Raw genomic sequence first — 27,771 nt, forward strand, 5'->3', positions numbered from 1 at the left:
GTGTTGGGAGCTGCCCGTTGGCGTCGCTCCAGGCTGTTTGTAGTTCTTCCTATGGACGCCCTCAATGTTTCGTTATTGCCGGGGACACCGAAATAGACTTCAATTCCCAGGTAGGTACAGGTAATGGATTTTTAACCCTTAAGTCGAGTATGAGACGAATATTATCTGCGGTATGAGCGCACACATTTTAACCATGTTTAAGAAAACCTAATATAATATTGATATGAATGTGTATATGCGTCTACAATTAACATGACACGAATGATAAGGTAGCTAGCTATCAGAAGAACAAAATTAACGGTTTTCACGACGGTCAAGAGAGTTCGCTGCCAAAAAGCTAAAATATCGTCAGTTGCGCAGAAATACCAGGCTTAATTAAAGGTACGTTAATACTGACAGGATGCGGCTGTTAACAATTATTAGCATTGTGCGTTACTGCAGAACGTTGTTTGCTAGGGAAACTGTGCTAACCGCTAACCTCCAGGACCATTATTAAGCTGGAGGTTAGCTTTTACAAACAAAGAAACAAAACAGAGAGAGAGAGATGTGATACATCTTTGCTATTTCATAAAATAATCAAGAGGCTGTCGTCAGAATGGTCAAAAAATATGTTTGGAATGAGAGTAACTTGAAGCTTTACGGATTCACAGACATACAAGGAAGCTGGAGACAGTTACTATTTCACCTCACGCCTAAACTCTTTGATCAACGCTCATTGGACCAATCGGCGTGGAGTGGGCGGGGTCTGCGGCAAACGAAGAAACAGTGAGCTGCGGAGGAGAGCAGCAAAGAGAGAGACCGCACTTATTCATCCTTCCATCCCAACCAACCGTACGCCCTTTATCGGTAAGAACCGTTTCTGGCAATAATACATATAAATACATATCTATGGTTCAGTCACAACGCCGGTGCTGATTTATGTGAACCATATTGAGATAAGAAAACCGTAAGTGCTCAGCTTTTGCACGATAACAGAAGAATGTGATATTTCTGAGTTTTTCCACTGGAATTTCTGTTTATTAAGCTGTCAGGAATGAGTAGGTGTAATGGGGCATTTTATGGACGAGTGTAAAAGGATTATGATTGCTGTAATCAACATGTGTGGGCTTTTAATAGGGGGGGCGGGTGGAGACGCACATTGGAGCCAAACGTATTTTTTCCCAAGCCCACACTGATTAAAGCCGTTACCCGTGTGTCCACTACCCAGGGCTATTTAATTTTCATCGGTGGTGCATGGTTAAATTGTTGTAGTTCTTGTATGGTTTTTTTTTTTGTTTGTTTGTTTGTTTGTTTGTTTTTTGTTTTTGAACTGAAATCAGCTTCAGTCGATGTGTTGGGGCTCTTGTCCTTGAAATATAGGCAAAGGCGCATTGAGTGAATGTGTGTGAAATAACGAGGCAGATTGTAGTAGCTTGGTCCTGCCTTATCCCTACCCCACAGTAACACACATACACACCACTTGTTATTCCTTTAATGCAGATCTCTGTATATGAATGTGTGTGTACATGATGGCTTTGATGGCCATCGATAAGTCAAATGTATACCTACTGTCTGTTTTATTTATGTTAAATAGCAGTGGACAAAAGAAAGACGGAAAAATCTGGTCAAACATTGCAGTAAAAGATGGAATTATTGCAGTATGATTAGATTGCACTAAAACATTTATGATTTTTTTTTTTTGGTTATTTTTCTCATGATATCACCTATTCTATGTGGCATTTATGTGAGTAGCAAAGCAAAAGTCCGCAATAAATATTTCAGCGTTCCTCTCTCATGTCTCATTCTCTCAATCCACCTCTCACATCTGCTTATCTCTGCCACTAAAACAGTGACTTTTCTAAATCCTCATTTAGGGAAACAGGAAAACAGAGTATCCTTTTAGGTCATCATCTCAATGTATTAATCCCATATGGATTTGAATCACTGGTTAATCCCCGCTGATAGCCTGCTGTTTGCCCCCCTGTGCCTGCCTACGGTTTCAGCGCTAGCATACATGTGTGTGTGCGTGTGTGTTCTCTCTTTTCCCACAGAGTACTGCATTAATTGCATTTCAATAATTAAATGTCTTTCAAATCGTCCTAGCGAAACAAAATGAGAGAGGAGGGAAAAGTAAGTGCCTGGGTTTGAACGGCACAGCACGCCGAGCTGTGATTGCTTGTGTGTGCGAATGCTAACAAGAACCTTACAAATCTGTATGTGTGCAGGACTGCTGACGTGCATCTGTCAGCTACACGTGTGGCTGCGAGAATAAGGAGCAGTAAGTAAGATACTCTGTTTCCTCAAGCTGGGACCAAGCTTGCTATGTGCTGCCGTGTGAACCATAAGAAGAAGTTTAACATCTGTGTTCTGCAGTACGTGTCTTCGCCCCACAGTTACTGAGCACACTGTGCATGCAGTGCACTTGTGTGGTCTTTCTTCTGCCTTTTTTGTTCTGCGTAAAATAAACTCACAAACCGAAGCACGCTACCTGCATATACGCTTTCAAGCCGCAGGTTTGTCCCGAGTGTGCTCAGCGGCAGCAAATACACAGGATATTTAGCTTATATTTGGACAGATCTGAGGATGAGGGAGCAGAAATATTCCAAGAGAAAGCGGTCAGGTGAGGGGAAGACGTCAAAACAACGGAAATAGCTCATCTTAGATTTAGGTAGCAAAGCTGCCAAAAGCTGGCATCCCAAATTAAATGCATCCATGTTGGAAAGCATTGAAAACATAGAGGATCTTAACACCTAAAGCTACCTAAAATACTGAGGTATGCTTTTAAAAATTTGTAAACGATTTAAAAATTGTGTGTTTATCTGCAAGTGTGAGTATTGCATACAATTAAAGGGTTTTTAAAAAATTATTTTGTTTCATTTAACAAGTGTAATACGTACCTGTGTTTATACACTTGTACCCTGGAACTGATCTGTTGATTGATTTGTGATGCAAAGTGTAGAGGAGAGAGGATGAGTGCAAGTAGAAGATCTATCTGAGGAGGAAAATAAAATGGTGACAATCATTTGATAACCCAATCTATATGCAAAACACATACTACTCACAAAGTAGACTGCTGCTTTTGCACCACTAGCTGTTCAGCAGGTACTAAGTGTAGACACAGGATGCATGACCTCACCTGGCTTGAATGCAGCCGTCATGAATGCACCTGTGCATTTCCTGCTATCATGTGTCTCCTCTGGAAAAAAAAACAAAAAACAACAAGATTTTCGCATTGCCCAGCTTCTTTTCTTTCTTTCTTTTTTTTTTTTTTACATCTGTAGTCAGAAGACTTTAACTCAAAATCAGTTTAATTCATTCCCTAAATGTTTACACCTGCAAGCTAACAGTTTCGAAACCTTCATTATCACTCTGCCTCTCGGCAGCCTCGTCACAGCTTTTTATTGAGGATCACCTGCCTTGTCTCTTTTTTCTTATCTCTGTTACCACCCCAGATATACGGGCACTGCTAGGTCTGTAAGTATTTGGACAACGACGCATGTTTTTTTTTGTAGTTTTGCCTTGTTTTGTAAATCAAGCCATCAATATGGGATTAAAGTGCAGACTTTCAAAGCATTTTTTTTTTAAGTTGCATTAAATGTGTTGAAATTTCGACTTTTTTTTTTCCCAGAGATTACAAGATGATAATAAGACAAACTAATATAATTGTAAAAATCCCTTGCAGTCATCAAATGCTTCAGTTTCCCTTGAGATGCCAGGCCTGTACCGCCTTCAGTAACTAAAAGCTGCACTGTTGTGCCTGACCTGACCATTGAAGAATATCCAGTTTCACTGCCTTAAAAAAAAACCCTGGACTGCTTTTGCTTTGGATCATTATCAATTTATATTGTGAAGCGCTGTCCAATCAGTTTTGCAGCATTTAGCTGAATCTGAGCAGAGAGTATAGCGTCACCTCATCAATAAACAATAGCTGCCCAGCTCCACTGGAAGCCATATAGACCCATGTCATAACATTGCGTTGTTTGACAGATAATATGCATTTCCTTCCTTCTCCATACCGTTCTCTTCTCATCATTCTGGTACAAGTTCATCTCGGTTTCATCTGTCCAAAGAATAATCTCCAGAGCTGTGTAGGCTGTTTCAGATATTTTCTGGTAAAGTCCAGTCTGGCCCTCTTGTTCTTCAGTGTAACCAGAGGTTTGCAGGTTGTTGTAAACTCTGTATTTACATTCTTAAAGGAGTCTCTTGATTGTAGACTTTGACAGTGACAGTCCGACCTCTTCAAGAATGTTCTTGACTTGGTTAGATGTTGTGAAGATGCTTAACCTAACCATAGAAATAAATCTGTCATCATAGTTGTCTTCTGTGGTCTTTCAGACCTTTTAATGCTGCTGAGCTGCTCAGTGCATTCATTGTTTATTATATTTAATATTCCACTGAAAAGCTACCAAATGCTATCGAATCAACTCTAGATTTCTCATTTTCTTAATTTGTAATAAAATAATTAGGGAGCACGCCTCACCTAACCATGAAACTGCTTGTCAGGAAATTGATCAATTTACTTTGGACTCCCTGAAAATCGGCGACGGTGGATAAGAACGGCTGTAATCCATAAACAGCTAATAGAGTATTTTTGTTGAAAGTCTGACCTTCACTTACATCCTGAACGTTTTATTTAAAATACACTGTAGCAATGCACAGTCCCAAAGCTGCACAAAAATCGTGTCGTTGTCCAAACACTTACGAACGTGACTGTATGTGTACGCTTCCCCCACAGGACTAGTTGATAGTGACCTTTCCTATGCTGTAGACCATTTGAAAAAGCCTCCAGTCTTTTCACTTTTACCGCTGACCCCAAATAAAGGCCGATCCAATTACAACTCAAACCTTCTAAATGTGCTCCCACAGCACCAGAGGGGGGGGGGGGGGTGTGTGTGTGTGTGTGTGTGTGTGTGTGTGTGTGTGTCCTGATATGGACGAAGAAAAAGAGACACTGTTTGGTGTGCCAGGACAGAGCGTGGGGAGCAGTCAACCATCTTGCCATGCCGTGCAGGGGGCCGTGAGATATGACTGGCTCAGAGTCAGTGCTGCTAAGCTACCTCCATGCAGCTCCTCAGTACACCTCCTGCCACAATCATATTTGTCTGTCTGTTTTTATTTGTGTCTTCTCCTCTTTTGCTAATTTTCTACCAAAAAACGGTCCTTGTACCTCTCTGTGAGTGTGTGTCTGTGTATGTGCTTCTCCCTCTGGATGTCTCTGTTAGCAGGGATTAATAAAGAGTTGTTAACCTCTGTTTGCCCTCTGTGGAGTGTGCAGTGAGCATCTTGGGACTCCAGGCAGCTTCAATAGCACAGTGTGTCATTACTAACAAGGCACTGGATAAGCTAATGTTCTGACATTAGCCATGCACAGGCTACATTCAATCACATGGCAAACAAAAGTACCACGGGAATGGTTGTGAACTGCAGGGCCAGAATTAGAGTGGTGCTTAACCAAACTTAAGCATAAGTAGGTGCAATCAGCTTTGTTTAACAGTTACTAAATAACAGTGACTAATAAGGTGTTGCTACAGCACCGACTGCTGTGTCATCATTGTGGCTTGCACTCTCAATCATACATAACCCATCCTTCACTAATAATAATGCTATAAAAGCAGCAGACAGATTTAGGTAATCAGTCCTGAGCCTGTGGAAACAGAGTTTTCCTCTCCTCTGTATCCCTGTGTAATACAGCACAAATCTTCTGTTCACTTCTTAGTTACAGAAAGAATAACAATCTGTAACACATTTCACGCTCGATTACAATTTCATGTGATTGAGAAAACTTAATTCTTAAAGCTATAAACGAGTTAATCCCAAAGTTGTTGGAGAGAAGATGATTTTTTTTTTTTTTTCACTCCCTTTCAAAAGCTAAACGAAAGAATTGCACAGAATAGAACCGAGCTGCTATTTGGATTTTAGTGTTCCTGTTAATTTGAGCTAAATCCTAACTAATTTAAAATATTGTGCACGTTAGCTGGGATTTTTGTGATTTGGTTCGTGTCACTGTCTTTTACTTTACCCCATTTTAGCATCATGTTGCCACTAATGTATACCACCTGGTGATAAAAGAAGTCTGAGTCATTAAATTGTAGCAGCTTTTTGTGTTATCATTCCTTTGAATATTAAATAACTCCCATCATATAAAATTTTTGCTGTTTTGTTTCATCCATTGCACATTATTCTTTTGTGAGTGCTTTAACATTTTCTGCTGCATTCATTTTAAGTAAACAGAGGTGAGCATGTACTTTTGCAAGGAAGATGATTGTGGTTTGAAGGGTTGGGTCCCTGAAAGGGCTTCTTTAGATAACATCTTTGCAGCCATTTAGCTGCAGTTAGCTGCTTGGTTAGATGGGAGCAGGGGGCGTGAGCAGACCAGACAGTTTGATTGATGAATTGGATGAAATTTATTGTGCGCTGTAATGGAAGTCTCTTCCCTCACCACAGGAGTTTAGTGCTCTTTGACTGCAATGGGCTCCACCAGCAGTGGGCTTTATTGCAGCCCTCCCTATGTAAATATTTCCTTGTCCTTGGGATTCTTCACATGAGCGGTTGAGCAACAGGTACTCATTAAGCTGGCAAAATAGACGCTCACAGAGACACGAGCGGTTTAAGATTAATGATGCCCGTTCTATGGAAGTGTAATTGTTTTTAATGCGGGCATGCATGCTTCTTTTGGCATCTGGCTTAATTCAAATCCATGTAAACTGCAGCTTCTATGGCACCTCTAGGGAAAAGTTTAAATTCATGAATGATAATCAGACGCCATTATCTCCATACTGCAAAGGCCTTTATAAGCTAAACATATTCATGGTGAAATGGTAAATGGCCTGTATTTGTATAGCGCTTTTACTAGTCCCTAAGGACCCCAAAGTGCTTTACACAACCAGTCATCCACCCATTCACACACACATTCACACACTGGTGATGGCAAGCTACATTGTAACCACAGCCACACTGGGGCGCACTGACAGAGGCGAGGCTGCCGGACACTGGCGCCACCGGGCCCACTGACCACCACCAGTAGGCAACGGGTGAAGTGTCTTGCCCAAGGACACAACGACCGAGACTGTCCAAGCCAGGGCTCGAACCGGCAACCTTCCGATTACAAGGCGAACTCCCAACTCTTGAGCCACAATCGCCCCAAATCACACCAGATCGCCCCTGCCAGTCTAAACAGATCATCCGTTGCAGAAATTCAAGGTTTTTCTGGGCCACAGATGATCATAGACATCATTCTCTGCAGTCCCCCCCCAAGGAATAGGCCTTGATGAAACGGGTTGTTAGCATTTTCACAGAACTTGTCAAAGCTTCAGCAGTTTGGAGTGTACTTGGAGCCAAAGTGAAGTAGAGTGCTGAGATTTGAAGCGTGCCTAAGCAGGAGGCACAGTTGGAGGACTTTGCTCCAGCTCCTTGTTTCCAGGGAAAAGTGGAGAAAAACAGCAGAAGTTTTCCTTGTTTTTGCAAAATAACCAGCTGCAGTCAGTGCGTGTGTGTGTGTGTGTGTGTTTGTACCAAACAGTTTTACGTGACAGAACTGTAACTGGTGCGCAGAGTTCTTGCAAAGAGACGAGGTTAGTGAAGACCGAAATTGCTGAACAGATTCATAAAATGTATATCTGCCTAAACAGAAGGAGAAAGAGAGGGTAGAGGGAAAAAAAATCTGAGGACTTGTCTCCTGGCAAAATGAAAAATGTCCATCACTTGTAGTTGCCGTAGAAACCTTGTCTTGGAATTGCATGTGGAAACGTGTGTGTGTGTGTGTGGATTTGAACAGTGAATGAGGATGTTCATGTTTAATAAATTCCTCCGGTCTCCGAAGCGTGCCACCTCAAGGTGTTGGGTTTAAATGGCAGTAAGGATTAACCTACGTGCTGTGATTTTGGGTGACGTCATGCTTTAATTGTGGAAATGTCAACTGCCGATCTGTTTTGTCTGAGAATTAGGATTACACTGAGAGATTAAAGGCTGCCTTTAAAGGCCACAGAGTTTAATTGCACAGAATTAATTCAGTTATCAGGATTAAAGTCTTGCAACTTAAACCATAAAGGATTTTCTGACATATTAGGTTCTTTCAGTCACGAGAGGACATTATGTGTAGCTGGGTGTTGTCTTTCCTGGATTACCTGGGTGGCATGCTGGGAGACCCACTTGAGAAGATCAGCGCCGAAGTTGGTCTCATAGTCGTCAGTGGTTAAAATGGAAGAGTGTGGGATCCTCAGCCGAAAAAGGTCAGAATGGTGTCGATGTTACAAGTAAAAAGCCAGCCACCCATGGTGTTATTATCCACTCACACATGCACACTTGTATGCAGACACACACACAATGAGGTGCGCGCACAATTGCACTCTACACTGCTTTCCCCGACTTTACTGCATGGCTGGATCTTTCCTTACAGAAAACAAGGCTGACTGTCTGAGGAAAGTTCAGCTCCCACAGCTCAGAAGGTCAGGAACATTATCTCCATTTACGTCTGTGCCAGCCGCCCCCTCCTTTCCCTCGGCCCCTTATACTTTCTCTGGACTTCTCTGCTCTCTGTAGTGTCAGACTTACAGCATGATATCTGAGAACAGGTGTGCATGTAACGAATGGTGTAATTAACAAATACATCAGCGTCGAGCCTTCAAGGAGTCATTTAATCTTTTTTTTTTTTTTTTTTTTTTAAGTCTATTTGAAGTTGATGTTCAAGGCCGTACCCACCGTTTATATACAGCTAGTTTAATGCATTTATTTCTTTTCACATTTTGGTGTTTTCACTCTGCATTTGTTGACCATAATGAATGAAAACATTAAAGGATAATGGTAGAGTCACTGTCACCAAATCCAATGAAAGCACACAAACCAACAGCCTGTCAGTGTGCATGTCGGCCTGGAGCACATTCGTTTTAACTGAAAATGTAAAACAAAAAGCAAAAAGTCACATTCTTCAAACCCACTGGGCAAAGGTTGCTTAAATAGGAGTAAATTGTGAATCGGCTGGGGACTATTTTTAGCTGTGGACTAATATGTGTTTCTTGCTCTAGGGTGACAGTGCGTGTGGTATTGAGACAAAATAAGTAAACAACAGTGTCCATGTTGACTTTAGTGAAGCAGCATGTTACTGGATATGATTGTGTGGCTCGTTGATGGGTTTTTAATAGGTTTGGGAGCGTTGGGACACTATAATGAGCTGTATTAGGCTTTGGTTACACAGGCAATCAGCAGTGTCTTTTTAGGGTCAGCTAATGGTTAATTCATTGACTCTCAGCTGGCAACTGTGATATTTTAAATATGATCAAGGCAATCAGATTGTATACTAAAACTGCAAACACCTAACCAATTAATATTGTGTCTGCATGCCTAAATGCATTGAGTTGCTGCCATGTGATTGGCTGAACAGGTGTACCTAATAAAGTCTCCTCTGAGTGTATTACTTGGTTACATGGAGAGCAAAGTGTAAGTGACAAGGGATTCTGGAGGTGACTGCGTGTGAAGGAAAATTGGAAAGTCAAATAAATTTCCATTTGCTCAGACTGATGGATGCAAATCCACCAGGCTTCATGGTCCCTGCAATGCCAGAGTACAAGACAAGTTCTCGACTGTCACCTGAGAAGTGTCACCTGAGAAGGAAGTGACATGTGGTGGTGTGCAATTTGCAACAGGAATGAGAGCAACAGTACGGTGTAAAATATAAGCAGGCACGTTCAACTGTACTGGTTTAATCTGGGGTGTTACTTGAAGGTTGAGGCTAGCGATTTTTGTTCATTTATTTCCATTATTTAAGTCTTTCAGTACTCTCTGATTTTCCTTTTCTGTGAAACTCACTCTCTTCTCTGCCTCTTTCTTCTTTTGATGGTTTAAATCTTTTAAAAGAACGCTTGTGTTCTTTTTATTTTTCTAAACCAAAGAAAAGTTACTCTTTTTTCCTTTTCCCCCCTCTGTGAGCTGTTTTTACCGTCAGATTGTGAGTAAAAGAAATAGTATTACAGGAACATGTTGATCCACTGTGATCAGGTAGCTGTTGGATCACAGTGGAGGACTGTGGTACATGAAGCATGCAGCAGATACAGTAAAGTGCATATAACAGTGTAGCAGGGCTGGACCGGTTCATTTCAGGAAGGTAGATTGTTTGCCACATGCCAGAGCAGAGCAGAGGAAAGAACAGGATGCAGCAGAGTGGGGCACTAATTTTCTGGCTGCTGCCCATTGTTTATGCTGTTGACACTCAGGTACATTGTCACCACCAACACCTGCCATCTCGCACGTGCAGCCAGCAGATTCCAGCCGGGCTGCTAATTGAACCCTTTATACAACCTATAATAGTAACAGCACAACAGAGAGACAAACAGCAAAACAAATGCTCTCTATCTCACGCGCCCTGCACCTGATAACTTCCTCCATGTTTATGGAAATGATCACTCGATTTTTTTTTCTGTTTGGCCAGCAAAAAACAATGTTGCTTGGCAACAAGAGCGCCACAGTTAGTGTGTGTGTGTGTGTGTGTGTGTGTGTGTGTGTGCGCGCATACTCCCCATCAATCTGGGGATGTAAAGAGAGAGGGAGAGAGGAAAGGAGTGGTGAGGACAGGATTAAATATGGATAAGAGCAAGAGGGGAAAAGAGGGCCAGAACTGTTGGCATGGCAAGATAAGGGGAAGGATGGAGGATGAGGGGAAGGTAAAGGCCTTTTTCCAAGTCACTTACTCTCCACAAACGGAAAGAAAATTGCCCGTTCACATCAGAAACCTTCAAAACGCACAGAGCAAAGCATGTTTTAAAGGAAAGAAGCTGATTTTACTCAAGATGATAAGAATGGCCATGAAATATTTAGAAGTTCATTTAGCGGATGTGCTCTGAATAGCAGTACTCGCTGTAGTCAGCTTCACACATGTACTGTATGTGTCATGGCCTCTTTTGTTCTTTTTCATACATTTTAACAGTATTTTTCCATTTCTCGGATGACTTCTGCTACCATGTAACACTGAACATCATGATATCTACTGTACATCTTAGGATAATGATACATTACCTTTGCAAGAGTCCTACTGCTTCTTATAGCGCTTTTGGTCGATTTAATTTAGAAGCAGGTATAAACTTCCTGTAGCACCTCAGCTCTGACTGTTACACTGAATGTTACAGTAACATCATAGTATAAAACATTTTTCTAGAGTAAGGAAGTGTTTTTGTAGATTACAGTGCATGCGATGTCTAGCTGACAGTACTTTACTGTGATTTAAGGAGGAGGGAATTTGGCACAATGAGTATTTGTATACATGTATTTTTTTTTTTATTCCCCTGTAAAATTAAAATGGGCAGACTGGTTGATTGACAGATGTTTTCTAACTCTCTCTCGTCCTATTCATCATCCTACATCTCTACTGTGTCTTTCATCTCTGTCTGTCTCTTCCAAAAATCCTCTTGTCCTTCATCTCCCCCGCTCAATAATCTTTTTTGCTTTATCACATTATCTCTCCTGCGTGTTGTTGTCTCTACCTTTGCCTCTCTGTCCCATCTAAACTCTACTTTTGACCACATTTCTTATTCCTAATAATTTTCTCTCATCTATATGTCTGCATCCTCCTTTTTTCCATCCTTCCATATATCTTTGGCTCTCTCCATCTATATTTCAAACATATTGTTCAACTTAATTGCCTCTCCTTCTTTTTTCCTTCTACCTTGCTCCTCTTATCCCACCGTTCTCTCAATCTTCATAATAAATTTCTCATCTTTCTTTTTCTTTCAATCCACTGCATACCCGCCCTCTTTCACTCAGCCCTCTGTGGTCTGTGCTGCGATGTTGATCCTGGACGTTTTGTCCCCGCTCCTCCTCCTCTCCATCCTGTTGCCGGGCTACGGTTGCCGTGCGGCTGACATTCCAGAGGACACTACATCAGAGTTCTCGGTCAGACTGTACCAAAGGCTGCAGGCAGCAGGGGGTCAAGACAACATCATTTTCTCCCCGCTGAGCGTGGCCGTGGCCCTGGGCATGGTGGAGCTGGGAGCCAGGGGGGCTTCACTAGAGGAGATACGACAGGCTGTCGGATTCAGCCATCTGCTGCCAGGTGAAACGTGTTTATAAGCAGCAGTTCACACACACGTCAAGGTCAGGAGTAAGTGAGTGGAGATGAGTCTTTGACACAACAAATGCAAATGTATTTCTTTACACAAGAGGAGTAGGATTCAGGGGCTCTCCTTCTCTTATACACCTTTATACACATGAACGATTGAAACAGTTATATATTGTATTGTATATCTATTGCTATGGTGCAAAAATAATATATTATAGAATAGAATATTATTTATAAGCTGAAGTTGTTTTTTTACTCTATGTTACCACTCAAAGCTCTTACTACAAGCCTCAGTCAACCATTTATGCGTTCTTTGAACCTAACATTCATTTACACTCTGATGGATGGATCGGAGGTAACTCTGGGTTCAGTGTCTTCCCGTCCATCCATCCATTTTCTTCCGCTTATCCAATTCAGGGTCACAGGGGAAGGCTGGAGCCTGTCCCACCTGTCATAGGGCGAGAGGCGGGGTACACCCTGGACAGGTCGCTAATCTATCGCGTTGCTAGAGAAGGCATGGATCAAACCACTGACCCTCCAAATAGTGGACGACCCGCTCCACCGACTGAGTCATAGCCTCCCCTGGGTGGGGGATGGGGAGAGGTTCACCGGAAAGATTGGATCAATAATTTAAGGAGAAAATTTGTCAAAATAAGATAAAATAATTTGGGGGTTTTATTCGTTATAGTACATAATAGAATTAAAAGATTCAGAGGACCTGGACACAAGAGATGAAGTGATATTGATAGGCTATGATCTGTGGACCTTCAGACATCGCATTTAAAATAAATAAGGTTTTGTAGTGTAACTCACAGGAACCGTTGTTGGTAAAAAGATTTTTAAAATGCCTCCATTTTCTCTGTGATGAAGCGTTTTTAAGATGGACTGGTGCAAAGAGGAAAACTGCCCTCTATGGGTCGGACAAATTTTAAAAAATCTTGGATTTTTAGAATATGTATTTTTTCAAATGATCTTGTATAACAGCACATGTGATGCTCAAAGCTTTTAAATAATGTCTAAAGTAAGAACGTGTGTCTGTCCTTTTGTTCTCCAGGTGTCGAGTTCTCCTTGCTCCAGAACCTGACAGCGGCCCTGTTGGATGATGACAGCCACTATGTGATCCGATTTGCCAACAGCCTGTTTTTGCAGGAAGATGTCACCTTTAACCCAGAGTTTCTGCATTTGATGAAGAAGTACTTCCGAGCTGACGTGGAAACGGTTGACTTCAGCGAATCGTCTGCCGTGGCTGAGCAGATCAACAAATGGGTGGAGAATCACACCGACAGTAAGTTACAGAGAGAGGGAAAAAGTGGGGATGCTGTTAAAGAGACTGAATGAATGCATACTGATAGATATACAGCTATCCTCTGTTAAAATCTGCCTGATGTTTAGGAGTCTGGAGTAATGGATTTAAACATACAGCAATGGTAGTAGCCTCCATGCACGTTGCTAACCAAGAGCATGGTGTATGCGTGCACCTTCTTCTTCAGACAACAACAATCCGATTATGAGCTGCTGACATGGTACATTGTCAAAGCAGTTGCAACACCTTGGTTTTTGTGTAATTGCATCCACATGCTAAAAACCACCTCAGTAGGGGGCTATCTTAGCGCTAATGGAAACCAAGGTGTTTTAAACAAAGCGTACAAATCGCTCCCTCCAGGTAAAATCCGGGCTCTGCTCTCAGCCGATGACTTCAGCAGCGTGACCCGTCTGACCCTGGTGAACGCAGTTTATTTCAGAGGCTCCTGGAAAAACCAGTTCAGGCCGGAGAACACCAGGACCTTTTCCTTCAGCAGAGATGACGGCTCTGAAGTCCAGACACTCATGATGTACCAGCAGGGAGACTTCTACTATGGTAGGAAAGAACAGTGTATGTGTGTGTGTTTGCAGTTTTAGATTTGTACTCGTGGCATTTTCTCCGCAGGCCTTGATTTTCAGCTCATATTTCCTGAGGTTATGTAAAATGTTAATCTTTGGGGCGATCGTGGCTCAAGAGTTGGGAGTTCGCCTTGTAATCGGAAGGTTGCCGGTTCGAGCCCCGGCTTGGACAGTCTCGGTCGTTGTGTCCTTGGGCAAGACACTTCACCCGTTGCCTACTGGTGGTGGTCAGAGGGCCCGGTGGCGCCAGTGTCCGGCAGCCTCGCCTCTGTCAGTGCGCCCCAGGGTGGCTGTGGCTACAATGTAGCTTGCCATCACCAGTGTGTGAATGTGTGCGTGAATGGGTGGATGACTGGATATGTAAAGCGCTTTGGGGTCCTTAGGGACTAGTAAAGCGCTATATAAATACAGGCCATTTACCATTTACCATTTGTTGTAAAATATTCATATGTCATGTCGAGTGTTATTCCCTGAAATAGGCTCCTGTTTTCAGCTCGGTTAAAATTCTGTTCACTCGCACAGACACCGCTGGTACGTCTTTTCAACTTAGTGGAGGTTTTGAAAGCTTTTCGTGTCAGAAATATCAGCACTTAATTGTCACAGTCTGTGCTAAGCTGTGCGCTACTATATTAGTTTTGAAGGTACAAATAAAGGGAGGCTTTTGCTTTGTTTTCTTTTTAAGTGTGTTGATTTCTTTTCTTTTTTTTTTTTGTTGTTCAGCATATGTCCTTTTTTCTTTTCTGTTAGCCTCTGGAGGATGTTTTATCTGTGTCTAGTTCTAATACCATTAAAGTAACCCAAACTTTTATATTCCTTTTTTTTTTTTTTTTTTTTTTTTTTTTTTTTTTGCTTAAATGTAATGATCTGCAGAAATCTGATTAGACTTTTTGACTTCTGTTATTAAGTCTTTGTCATTAAGTTGCAACATGCACACTGTTTTGCACAATGCAGTAGTAATTTTTTTGTAACCAAGTTGTGATGTTACAGTTTAGTTATTATGTAACTAAATCGACGTAGGTGCCATTGGTTTATTCTCTGGATCTATGCTGTCTTTAAGTTCCAGAGCTTAGATGTACTGTACACGGTAAATTTCTGTTTTGCTGGGAGATGCAATACTGCACAGAACCCTGCAGTTTGTCTGCTGTGCTGTTACATGTGACTGACTCTCGTCTGTTTCTTCCGCATCCTTCTTAATGTGCCGTACTGCCAAAAACAGTCGCATCACAGTCTTATGGCTCTGCTGCAAACGCTGGTGCATTTCAGTTATTTTGGTCCCGTCTGTGTACGACTGCAGCGAGGATGCTCGCGCACACCTACATTCACACATGCTCACATACACAGGATCAAGGAAATTTGTGCATGTGTGAATGGGTGTGGATATGGCGTATTTGAGAGCTGCAAAACAAGGACAGGTCCTTAGGGAAATGGTTGCTTTCTGCAGCACGATCCACAGAGTGTGATTGTGCATTATGAAGCGAAATCATATTGGTTAAGTAAAATGTTTCGGGAGGCCACATTATCTGCTGCGTGGCTGCTTCCCTAACAGCAAGAATGCTCACTTAATGAAGGGTGTTCAGTCTTTTTGTTGTAATTTTCCCCTTTAAAGCAGCTTCAAAAGAAGATTTGTGTGCAAAGAATGGGATCAAATTCTTCATAGACTTTATCTTATACTCCAAAATCTAAGCAGCATGTTCAGATTGAACTCTTTACCCCTTAAAAGCCTACTAGGAATTACCCCTGAAGCCAATTTCTGTCATATTTCAGCCTTATAAAACAAAATGACTGGGTGTGCATTAGAAGTTAGTGAGGGTGGTCTCTGCTATGCAGCTACACATCTTTATTGATATAAACTGAGGTGTTTTTGTTTCACTATTGTTTTTTACCGCTATACTTTACAGGCTTACTTGGTTTAATTTCCACCTGCAGAAAGTCATGATCATATTTGTGCGGCGGGGGGGGCATTTAACTGAAAGACATAGTCAAACACACTCACTTTCACTGCATAACTGAATTTTTCTTGGGCTTTCAACAGGGTGCTGTTAGTACTAGGCGACTACATACAGTATACAATGGATGTAATCCATTTTCACACAAAGTGTAAGCAAAGCCTTTGAAGTTAAGCGTCAGTGGTTTTTAATTAAAGCATTGGGGGAAATGACCACACGCACTCTGTAATCAATACAGCCAATCATTGCGCCTCAGCGTGCTTCCATTGTAAATGTTCCTCCTCAGTGAACTTCACAAACCCATTACAGGGGGCCACCAGCACATACAATATGAGCGTGCAAGCTTTTGCATATATCCATCAATACCCACAGATTTGTATGTTTCCTCCCTATCAGGCGAATTCAGTGACGGCTCACAGGAGGCCGGCGGTGTGTACCAGGTGTTGGAAATGCCCTACGAGGGAGAGGACATGTCCATGATGATCGTTCTTCCTCGGCAGGAAGTACCTCTGGCCTCCCTGGAGCCCATCATTAAAGCGCCGCTGCTGGAGGAGTGGGCTAACAATGTCAAACGACAGAAGGTGGAAGTCTACCTACCGAGGTGAGACTTTTATATATGTGCAAGTCCACTCACCACCTCTCACTTATGTTGTGGTATGTTTCGCTAGCTTCATCTGTCACCTTTGCGCCTTTAGACCATTTACATTATATAGTCCCCTTTTTGAATCCCAAACTCAACTCTAAGTCAAACCTCACCTGTTCAGGTTTAAGGTGGAGCAGAAGATCGATCTGAAGGACACTCTGCAGGAACTGGGAATAAAGAACATCTTCACCAACAATGCTGATCTCTCTGCCATGACAGGTGAGGCATAAAAATGAAGCGCATAAACTTCTAAAACGCTTCAGTATGTAACATTTAATACTTGTTCTTCTGGGGAGCAGTGAAATAGCCTTCAGAACTTTCCAAGGTAACCAAGGTAACTGGCACTGAGTGGGCAGGTCAGAGCTGTCACGTCATCTGTTAAAAATAGATGCACAGAGTGAGACAGGTAGATCCACAGAGGCAAAGAAATAGGGACATAAATATGTCAGGGTAAATAACGTGGACACATAAGTAATATTCAGCTAAATTGATAACTACTTAATATTTGAAACAACTTTATAATGTCAGTTTCTCTCAGGATTATCAATCTAGCTCAAGACCGCTTGTTCTTATCAGGTGGAGTTGGTGATGTATAGTGAAACAGAGTAGGCAGTACTGAATTCGGGCACATCTTGCACTTGCTAACACTTCCTCAGCCAAATATCTACTCAGAGGACACGCTCTGTTCAGACAGGCTGGTAGATAACTGGGGGCAATGTTAAAAAGCAATCATTGGCTAAAGAATAGTTTCTAACCAATGCTTGTGACTTGATGTGACCCATATGTTTGGCTTGCAATCCTGATTCAGTCAGTAACAGGATATATTCTAGACCTCAGCATAGATATGCATACATCTTATAAAGAAAAGGCGATGTGCTGTGTTTTTTCTGTGTACATTATCCAGATGTTGAGGATCTGTACATTGGGAAAGCGGTGCAGAAGGCCTACCTGGAGGTGACAGAGGAGGGGGCAGAGGGAGCTGTTGGTTCAGGTATATTTTTGTGTTTTAGTCCACACATGGCATTTTGTTGTGTATAAATGTTGATGTTTTTGTTTTTTTTTTAATTTCCCCGTGTCTTAGGAATGATTGCCCTGACCAGGACTCTGGTCCTGTACCCACAGGTCATGGCTGATCACCCATTCTTCTTCATTATCAGAAACAGGAGAACAGGTGCGTTAATCTCTGTGTGGAAAATACGAGTAATCTGTGGTTTGTGCGTCTATGCATCACCTACAAAATACATATTTTAAGTAAGCTGGTACATATAAGGGATACGTTTTTGTTTTTGTCTTCCTCCAGGGTCCATCCTCTTCATGGGCAGAGTCATGACTCCTGAGATCATCGATCCCAACGACCATGACTTTGACTCCATGTAACTGTGACATGAGGTCACACAGTCTCAGCCAATCAGATCCTGACGTCATAAATGCTACCTATCTTGTGTCACCATCTTCAGCTGTGTTTTATACTCTTTATGGAAAAAAAATAGATCTATAAGCTGAATATTATATGATATATTATATATTGAAACATGACATTTGACACGTTACGTGGCTGTGTTTTGATACTGGGAGCTTTAAATTCCTGGATAGAGACGTGCAGAAAGAGGAAGCTGTAAATATTCTCTAGTAAAGTAGGGTTTGTATGTATGTGAGCTGGAAGTACACCTGGGATGTAATTCGTGCACAACCCTTTTAAGTTCAGCAGCTTAATACTCACTCACACTCATGCCCACAAAATGCACAAAACCCTTCCTCTTTGGAAATATTTACTTTAACTTACATCCCTGTACATTTGACATTGTGTTCTATATACATATATATGCTCAATATTTATTGCAGAATAAACATGTGCAAACACTTTGTCCTTATATGATAAATCTTAGTAATATATCTGTTCCAGACAGTATTGAGACATTTTTACACTGTAGGCACATGGCTACACTGCTAATGAACTAATATGCCTTATCACATCAGAGTGGTTGATTAAGACCCAGCTGGGCGTCTTAAAGCTTGCTAAAGCGGTTGCTTTAGAGAGTGACTGGAGCATGCAGGTGCGCTGAACAAGATCTGCTGCACTGCTTTGGATGTACATACAGGGAGAAACAGTAACACCAGCTGTATTGAGTATTTTATTCAATAAAAACATGAATGTGTTCCCATTAAAATGTACCACTTTCTTTGTGTGTAGAGGTTGTTTGCTGTCTTGTTTTTTTTAAAGGTAGGTACCACTTTATAATACATCATGCAACTAAGGGTGTAATTTCCCTGTAATTAAATGGAATTTTAGTCCATTTTAATTTTAAAATGAAATGTAAATATATTAACATGCTTTTTTTAAAGGTTTAAATAATAATACTGTAAGTAAATTTAAGGAGTCATTTTAAGGACTGCATCAATAATTTTAAGTACTGTCTATTTTCTTGGTAATTTTGTGGAAAAACAAACAGTTTCCCCTTGTTACCTTGGAGTGGCTTATTCTATATATTCTTATTTGATATTTATTAAATTGATGTGCATAATTGATTTCTCTATTATTCAATTGTCCATTTTTACTCAAGGTGTAATAAAATTACTTGGAGTATAATGTGTGTCTCCTCTCCTGTAATAATAGTTAAGCAGGTTAAGCCACTCCATGATACAGCCCACACCCCAAAATGTGCAATGTACATATGTATTTTAATTTCCACTAAATTACCAGGAAATTATGCAGTGCTTAAATTTACTTACAGTATAATTGTTTATTTGTTTCCAGCAAAAACATGATTTCTTAGCCCCTTATTCGAATGTCCCTGACTTTAAGTACTTGCATGTAAATATAACTACATTATATTAAAAATGTTGAAATCTGATTTAGGTGCTGGGGAATTACGACTTTCATCGTGGGCGGTGTTATAAAGTGTTACCAAAAGTTAAACGCACTTTTAATTCAAGGACACGACAGCTTATGCGGATTGTAAACAACAGGCCTTTCCCTAATTCTAAAGCTGCATAACCACTAATGCGCCAAACCAGCTCCAGCTGTCTTTTAAGAAACGAGTGAGTGAATGATAAACACGCAATGCTTTAGCTATTGAAGCCTTTGGAGTTTAGCCAGTCATTTTCCACCAAAGGCATCTTGGAATTATTTCAAGCCTGCATAACCCTCCTGAACACACATGCACGCAGATCATGTAGCTGGTGAAGGGAGTGAGACCTGTGCTCTGGTCATGCTGCTGGTCATGATCACTATCAGGTACTCAGGAAACTGTCGGTATTTTAATATATCTTAAATAGAATAAAAGAATCCTGATTAAAAAATATTTTCCTTTTGTTTATATGTAATGTGTTTATATGTAACATTTATGTGCACATCTTTTGTTACGTTTGCCACACAAAATGAAGTTGGCTTTCTTAAAGTTATTAAGGAAGATTATCATATAATGAGTCTGTCCATCGGAAGCACTAAATCAGCTAACAATAAGCCAAAGCTCTATGCAAAGTTACAAGGACTCATTTCCACACTGCTGTGCAGTTCCTAGTGTTTTCACTTAACTGTGAGAAGTGAGATTCACTATTAAATGTTAAACTCAATAAGCTAAACTATGGAGAAACAATAAGGTTTAAGAAGGTATTCTTAATCTAAACGTCTTAAACGAGCAGCGATGATATCTGCTCCATATACCTTCATTGTGTGCTCCTCTCTTACCTCTTCTGCCCCATAGTGTACAGAAACTACAAGAAAATACAAAGACTTTTCTCTAGCTGCTGTCTATTTGGACAGCTGCTGGTTAAATATTTGCAGTAATTTGTTTTTAAGAATTTCCGTTTTATTGTTTGGTCTGGCTTTATAGATTTATTCCACTGATGTGTGCCAGCAGCAGGAGAGATAATCATGTTTGTGGCTACAATTTAACTCACAAAATGCAATGCATGGTCAGCCTTCCAAAAGGTTTACAATACCGAGTGAACATTAACAGTAATTTACACACATATGTAAACTGCCTTAGAGTTGACACACTTTGTAAATAGTTATATGTCGAGGTATTGCTTGGGCAGGCATTTGCTCGAGAAAACGAGAGGAGGAGACTCTGTGGCAAAGAAAGACGAAAGAAAGAAAGAACTAGAGATCACTAGGTCACATTTTTCTGACAAAAACTTGCGTTTCAGCAGGCTCATTTGTGATTTTGTCACTTTTGAAAAGCCTTCGTTATACTAGCTGTCACAATCCATTTGAACTTTGAATAACAGCTTCACGAGCGCGTGGTGCGGCCCTCACGCGCACTCTGCTCTAATTTCTACCTGTCCTGAGTGATAAGCCTGAGCAGCGCCCTTGGCAACTCCGGCTCTGGGCCCACACTGCTGTCAGTCTCTCTCTGCAGAGCCACAGCCGGCCAGCAGGACGGTCAACTCTCGCTGGGTGAATCCTAACAAACACGGCGGGCTCCATGGGTAACAGCCACGGGGCTGCAGGGCTACAGCGAGCCGTCCGCAATGTGCTAAAGAAGGCCGGGAAAATTCATCACAAGGCTCTTGGGACATGTCAGAAAGGTAAGGCGAATCAGCTATGTCTGCATGACAGACACCAGCTTCACTCTGTGACGCCCGTCAGTGTAGCTTTTTCATCCAGTGCACCTTGTGCGATGTGAAATAATTTGCCCATTAATTAAGGTTTTCTACCTAAATAGGGAGAAACCTTCATTAATGCCATTGCTAACACTTGGCTTTAGCCCTCAGTGACATAGCCAAATGGCTACAATGAAATGTGGAAGCTTGTTTCTTCTGAAAAAATAAAATATAATAACAATAAAATTAAAAAAGTCGTTGAAATTTAGACTGAAGTCAGTAACTCGAAAATTTGAGATAATATCCTTAACAGTCGTCTTACCTCTGCCTGGCATTTCATTTAGTTCATCACAGTAATAGTCGGTTTATTTGCTCTCTATATTTTTTATTGGACCTCGAATATGTACGAAAAAAAACGAAGCCAGTTTAGCTTAAAACGTAGGTATAACATTTAAAAATCCTTTAATTTATATATATTTAATTAAATATAAATAAATAAATATTGTATCATCTACGCAGTTCTTTTGTATGATAACTATTTAGCACACCGCCACAGGGCATGCAGTATCAATTATAGAGGGTCCAGCTACCCCCTGCCGACACAGATTATGATAACCTAATAGCACCTGCTCAGGTGTCCTCTGGAGCTATGGCAACGGGTCCTAATCTGCATTGTCGGGCCCAGTTCAGTGTAACCCTAACCACTCGGTCGGTGGTCAGGGTTTTAGCACACACCAGGGATTACATTACCAAAGAACAGCTCCACTTCAAACAGGGATGGAAGATGGGATAATTATTGTCTCTCTTTTTATTTTTTTTCTCCCCCTTTTCTCAGCTCTTCAGGTGTGAACACACTCACTGGCAGTTTCCCCAAATCCCACTCATCCCATGGCTCTGAATTCAGGGTTACAGGCACACCTCTGTCTGTGGACCAAAGTCCTGACTCTGGACTAGTATCTACACCCGTAAGTGACACGCACACACTGGATAAACCTGTGATTACCCTTCCCTCACAAATTCTCCTTTGCCTCCTCCTTCCTTCATCTTAAACAGCCTTCATCCCGTCTCCCTCTCTCTTTTAGCCATCTCTGAGCTGAATAATATTCTCAGTCTGTTCTCTGCACTCGCTCTTTTACCCTCGAGCCACTGGCCTCTCGCCTAGACTACTGTGCAGAGTGTTTTCTCACTCACTCTCTTACTCTCGCTGATATGTGATTTAAGAAAGATGGGGGGGGGGGAATCACTCCTCACCTAATCCTTCTTATGTTCCATGCAGAGTTCTCCCACTTGGGCTGAAAAAAAAAGAAACCCCTCTGTATGTCATGTCTTAAACAACTTCAAAGTGTTTTGCTTAAAATCCTGCAGCAAAATAGCATCTCTAAATAATTATTTGCAAAAGAAAAAGGCCTTCTGGTTGGAGCTGCGTGCATGACTGACTAATGCTCCTGTTTTAGTAGAGACAGGGATGCTTTTTTTTTAAAATTATTAATGTATTTAGATGTTGTCAGATATTGTGATATAAAGACTGTATAAGGGAATGAATCATACGCACTTCCCATTTAGATTACATCCATTATTGTCTCCCACACTGTTCAGAAACCTTTAAGAAAACATTTACACTGGAGAGTCTGGAAAAGGAGGAGCAACAGTTAGCTGGATTTGGGTCATTCCTGTGTCTAGATTACCAGGCGGAGGGAGTGGAGAGTTACACAGTAAGAGTGAACAGGATGAGTATAAAAGGGTTGATAAGGTCAAGGCTGCTGCATCCCAAAAACAGTCAACATAGGATCATAACTTTTCATTTGATATGATAAATATTTGCATAAATATCCCAAGATGACTTTTAAATAGTCTTCATTTGAGGAAAAAAAATGCATAAATGGAAAATATTTTAATGTTTATCATTAGAAGATGAAAGGAGATTCACAAACTCACTAATGAAACTATGAGCAACAGCTGCTATTTGATTTTATACAGTTGATGTGATACACAGCCCTGTAGACGGGGGGTAGGGCTAAACTGGGGAAAGAATGCATGCGCTGATACGTAAAGAGAGGGATGAGAAGGATGATGTCAGCAAGACAAGGTGTCATTACAGGATAATAAAACTGTAGCGGCTCTTGTCGACCTTCACAGGTAGCAGTATTGGTTAATAGTCTTATAAATGAGCCACTGATTTTAGCTTCATGCTCTCTGTATGCTCGGGGAATAAAGTTTATGTTGGACTAATGGGCAACCATGGTAGATTAAACTTAATTGTGTCTCCTGTTCTTCTAAACGATTCCCATGTATCGCTCTCTTTTTGCCCATTGACATGTCAGTTATTTGACTGTCCTGATCTTGAAGCTGAAATTAATTTGACTATCAATTAGGGGAATGTGATTAAACTTGGGGGGAGAATATGGCTCATAACTGGTGTCATTTGCACAACACACCTCACTGAAAGGTGTCTGCAGATTTGTGACTGCATATGTGTCACAGATGATATCATAGCTTTGAAACTTGGCAGAATGGTGCATTCACGAATGGCACTTATTTACGTATTTAATCAAGGAAGGAAATCTACACTCGCTGGCCACTTCATGCATTACACCAGGGGTGGGGGAACTCCAGGCCTCAAGGGCCGGTGTCCTGCAGGTTTTAGATGTGTCCTTGATCCAACACAGCTGATTCAAATGGCTAAATTACCTCCTCAACATGTCTTGAAGTTCTCCAGAGGCCTGGTAATGAACTAATCATTTGATTCAGGTGTGTTGACCCAGGGTGAGATCTAAAACCTGCAGGACACCAGCCCTTGAGGCCTGGAGTTCCCCACACCCGCGTTACACCCTGCTCGTACCAGGTTGGACTTTTCCCTTCGTGGCGCAGATTCAACAAGGTGCTGGAAACACTCCTCAGAGAATTTGGTACATATTGACCAAATTTTCTGAGAGTTTCTGTAGATTTGTCGGCCGCGTATCCATGATGAGAATCTCCCATTCTATCATAGCCCAGTGGTGCTCTATTGGAGTGAGATGTGGAGATTATGGAGGCCATGTGAGTACAGTGAGCAGCCATCAGAAGATTGGTACACAATGGTTACAAAGGCATGGTCAACAACAATGGTCAGGTAGGTTGTGATGTTTAAATGATGCTCAGTTTAAGGGGCCTAAAGTGTGCTAATAAAGTATTTCCCACATTACACCACCAGCAACAGGAGCCTGAGTTGTTGATACAATGCATGATGGTTCCATGCTTCTACATCATTCACACCAAATTGTAGTTCTATGATCTTGACGTTGAAGCAGAAATTAAGACTTGTCAGGCAACATTTTGACAATCTGCTGCTGTCCCGTTTTGGTGAACCCATGTCAACATCAGTATCTGCCTCAGTTTCAGTTTCAGTATTTTGGCTTTAAAAAGTGGTTATTTGAGTTACTGTTGCCTTTCTATCAGCTCAAAGCAGCCTGGCTATTCTCTTCTTAATTCTGAAATCAGCAAGGCAAAGAAATGGTGCTAACTGGATATGTATTAATTATCAGTTCATTCTCTGTAAACTAGAGATGGTTGTGTTGAAAATCCCAGAGCAGCCCATTTGGTACCAACAACTATGCCACTTTTAAAGTCAAATAAATCACCTTTCTTTGTAATTCTGATGCTCTGTTTGAACTTCTGCAGGTTGTCTCGACCATTTCTACATAACTAAATGCTGCCATGTGATTGGCTGATTAGCTATTTGCATTAACAAGCAGATGAACAGGTGTACCTAATGAAGTGGTCAGATAGTAACACATTTCTTGTGTATCTCGTCTGTCACCCTGTTCTCCTCTTCATCTTTTCTCATCAGCTTCCATCAAGTCGGTTCCAGTTTGCATTGTGGCATGGCCTGGAGCAGTGTGATGTCACAGGTGACCAGCTGACGTGCCCCAGGGTTAGAGAAGGTGTGTGGCTGATGTGAGAAAACCACCTCTGTAACCTAACCAGAGCAATAGAAAAGAAATTGTAGTTTTCTAGCTCATGAACCGTTTTAGAAAACCTCTAAAGAAGCTGTGTCGCTGCCATTTTTGTGTTGCTTTCATTACTTTCGAGTCTCTTAATTTAGCTTCTTCACCAGATGAATAATAATGTGAAGATTGTTGAAGACTTTTAAAAAATTTTTTACATTATAATCAAAGGGCCATCAGAAGATGAGTTACATCTAAAAGAGAGGGGTGGCATCTGTTTGGAGAGAGGGAGGAGCAGGAGAAGAGAGGAACAAGGACAGAGATGGGAGGAGAGGCTTCAAGAGAACTGGGAAAACTGTCTGGTAAGCTAGCATGCAGGATATGTGTGGGTGTGTGATGTTAAAGATGTCATATATAGCACAGAAGAGCAAAGACATAGCTGCGGAAAGGAAAGAAGTGAAGGTGCAAACTGAGAAGAAGAGGAGGAGAGGGCAACAAAGATTGCTTCTGACACCTCTACCACCTGTCTCTTCTCAGGAGTTAAATTTGTCCTATCAGGACTTGGGTGATCTCTTCCAGCAAGAAAATTTCCTCCGAATCCTCCGCCGGTTGATCCGAGTGGAGAAACTTCAACTGATTGACAACTCCCTCACCAGCCTGAGTTCTGTACGTCTGCCAAGGTATGAAATGACACTCAAGGTGCAGCACAACGCCCTCATCTGGAACAGCTCCCTGGAGGAACTATGAATATTACATACTATGAAATTCCAAATGGTTACACACACACACACACACACATATATATATATATATATACATATATGATAGACTGAAATTAATCTGACTGACATTACTACAGCATTCATTATAGCTTTATTAAATCCATTTAGCTGTTAAAAATGAAGACAAATGTCCTGTCAAACAATATTATATTCTATAATTAATCATCATTGTTTTTATAACGTTGGCCACGTGGGTTTAGTGTTGAAGTCAGCTTCTGAAACTCACATTGCACTTTTTAAAATTATGTTATTTAAAGATAGTAGCTCAGTGCTTTTGAACAAATAAGTGAAGGTTATGTAATATTTCTTCTGTTCAGCCTGTGATGGGACTGTTTGTGTGCTAATTAGTGTTTTCTTACCTTTTTTCTTTTGTTTCTTTCTGAGTATGCTTGTCTGTGCTGTACTGTTTGGCACGAAACAAAAAGTTAAGCAGTATTTGTGTTTGTCATGAGCAGGTGCAGAGTGTTAAACCTGCACCGTAACCACCTGGTGTGTCTGCGTCAGCTGCCAAAGCTCCCCGCAGTGGAGCACCTTTGTCTGTCTGAGAACGCCATTGGTTCCCTGGGGGGACTGGGAGCTCTGGGGAACAGCCCACTCCGTTCCCTGAACCTGACCCGCAACCCAGTGACCTTCACTCAGGACTACCGTGCACGGTAATCAGACTGTACCAGAGGCTGAACTCAGTTCTGCTTAGTATTAATTAAACCACTACTGGTTACAAATAGAGTGTGAATATGTGAAATAGGCAAAGTAAAAACACCAACATTTATCACGTTTTGATCATTTTGTCCCATTTCAGCCCCCGCCTATCCAAACATCCACTCACTTCCACAAACAAATCACTCCCTGTTGTAGTCCCTTTAACTGAGTGCATTGCTGCCAGTTCCTCTATAATCGCCAACATTTATGTTGTCCCAGTGGCTGTGTTGGACATCACAGCTCTCGTATTAAGCCCAGCAGGAAAAAGCTCAGACTGAAGCTCCAGATTTCCCACAACTTCCTCAATTCATGTTGTTTACCTTAATACAGTAGAGTCTACCAAAGTCTTTATGAACTCCCCATCAGAGAATGACTTAGTGGGGGGTCAATCTTGGTCTTGACTGGTCCATCCCTGGATAAAAGATTCAGATGTCTGTTCCCGCTCTTCATCTGTCACATTCTTGTTCAGTTTCGTAATGAAGTTCAAAATGCAGTCCCTAACACTGTAATGCCAAGTTTATTGTTTAAAAAAACAAAACAAAAAAACTGCAGTTTCAAAATAAAAGCATCAGTTGTATTGGGATTTTGCAAAAAAACATTAAGTTGGTCTCTAACGGGGAGTTATTCAAAGAGTGTTTGGTGACTGAAGTGGGACAAACTGTGTGATGTGTACTTTTTTATGTGTGCATCCTAATTTCCCATCGACCTGGAGACAACCAAAGGGCCGGATATTTCCTGTAGGCCATACAATGCCCAGGTCTGCTCTAGAGGATAATGTCTGTGTATCTATAAACTAATTTATACTCATTTTCTGTCTCTCTTCATATTCAGTGTTTTCTCCTGTTTGCCAAATCTCGAGGTCCTGGATGGAATCCCCAAGCTGCCAGAAGACTTGCTGCCCCCCAGTTTACTGCTCCCAGAAACCAGCAGGATGTGTAATATTTTGTGACATTCCTCCGTGGTAGCCTGCACTTTGAAAATGTCAGCTTTCAGAGATCTCCTCTGAGGGAAAGTGGCCAGGTAACATTTAAATGAAGGACTTAATATTTACACAAACTGTCATACTTACTGCCGTTAAGGTCACGGGTTGAGGCATTAAGAAGAATAATCGTAAGGTAATGCTTTTAGTACCAAGTAACAACTACCAGTATATTACTGATATTTTTAAATTTTGATTTATATACAATTTACAGCTATTTTGATAATAAACAGAAAATACCATCAAGACTTTCAAGTGTTTATTTTTTATATTAATTTTTACAGATATACAGACGGGTGATTCTAACAAACTCTGGATTTGAAGGGAAGGAAAGCAAGCTAATCAGACTGC

At 41.3% G+C, this 27,771-nt stretch overlaps 2 protein-coding genes across 2 annotated transcripts; both read left to right on the top strand.

Moving 5' to 3' along the window:
• The first annotated feature begins 806 nt into the window (after nucleotides 1-806).
• Nucleotides 807-17,906, top strand: serpini1 (serpin peptidase inhibitor, clade I (neuroserpin), member 1). The gene is made up of 9 exons (XM_085370984.1): nucleotides 807-846; nucleotides 11,728-12,016; nucleotides 13,077-13,307; nucleotides 13,686-13,880; nucleotides 16,246-16,450; nucleotides 16,614-16,711; nucleotides 17,397-17,483; nucleotides 17,574-17,663; nucleotides 17,793-17,906. The coding sequence occupies exons 2-9, from the start codon at nucleotides 11,749-11,751 to the stop codon at nucleotides 17,867-17,869; spliced, it is 1,251 nt and encodes a 416-aa protein (XP_085227110.1). The 5' UTR covers nucleotides 807-846; nucleotides 11,728-11,748; the 3' UTR covers nucleotides 17,870-17,906.
• Nucleotides 17,907-21,011: 3,105 nt separating this feature from the next.
• On the top strand, nucleotides 21,012-27,390 carry LOC146618623 (uncharacterized). The gene is made up of 7 exons (XM_085371650.1): nucleotides 21,012-21,022; nucleotides 21,873-22,002; nucleotides 24,864-24,957; nucleotides 25,192-25,322; nucleotides 25,498-25,640; nucleotides 26,198-26,395; nucleotides 27,273-27,390. Exons 1-7 carry the CDS (start codon nucleotides 21,012-21,014, stop codon nucleotides 27,388-27,390), a joined length of 825 nt encoding a protein of 274 aa, XP_085227776.1.
• The last annotated feature ends 381 nt before the right edge of the window (nucleotides 27,391-27,771 follow it).

Source organism: Diplotaxodon limnothrissa, linkage group LG14 (genome assembly GCF_057381915.1).
Source record: "Diplotaxodon limnothrissa isolate DT_005_m linkage group LG14, D_limnothrissa_male_GT1.1, whole genome shotgun sequence".
Lineage (NCBI taxonomy): Eukaryota > Metazoa > Chordata > Actinopteri > Cichliformes > Cichlidae > Diplotaxodon > Diplotaxodon limnothrissa.

Excerpts from the sequence above, each read along its gene's own strand:
- serpini1 (XM_085370984.1), top strand. The coding sequence starts at position 11,749 with ATGTTGATCCTGGACGTTTTGTCCCCGCTCCTCCTCCTCTCCATCCTG. Across the intron at positions 17,484-17,573 it reads AGAGGGAGCTGTTGGTTCAG|GAATGATTGCCCTGACCAGG; the intron begins GTATATTTTTGT and ends CCCGTGTCTTAG. Across the intron at positions 17,664-17,792 it reads TATCAGAAACAGGAGAACAG|GGTCCATCCTCTTCATGGGC; the intron begins GTGCGTTAATCT and ends GTCTTCCTCCAG.
- LOC146618623 (XM_085371650.1), top strand. Across the intron at positions 25,323-25,497 it reads AGAACTGGGAAAACTGTCTG|GAGTTAAATTTGTCCTATCA; the intron begins GTAAGCTAGCAT and ends GTCTCTTCTCAG. Across the intron at positions 25,641-26,197 it reads AGTTCTGTACGTCTGCCAAG|GTGCAGAGTGTTAAACCTGC; the intron begins GTATGAAATGAC and ends TGTCATGAGCAG.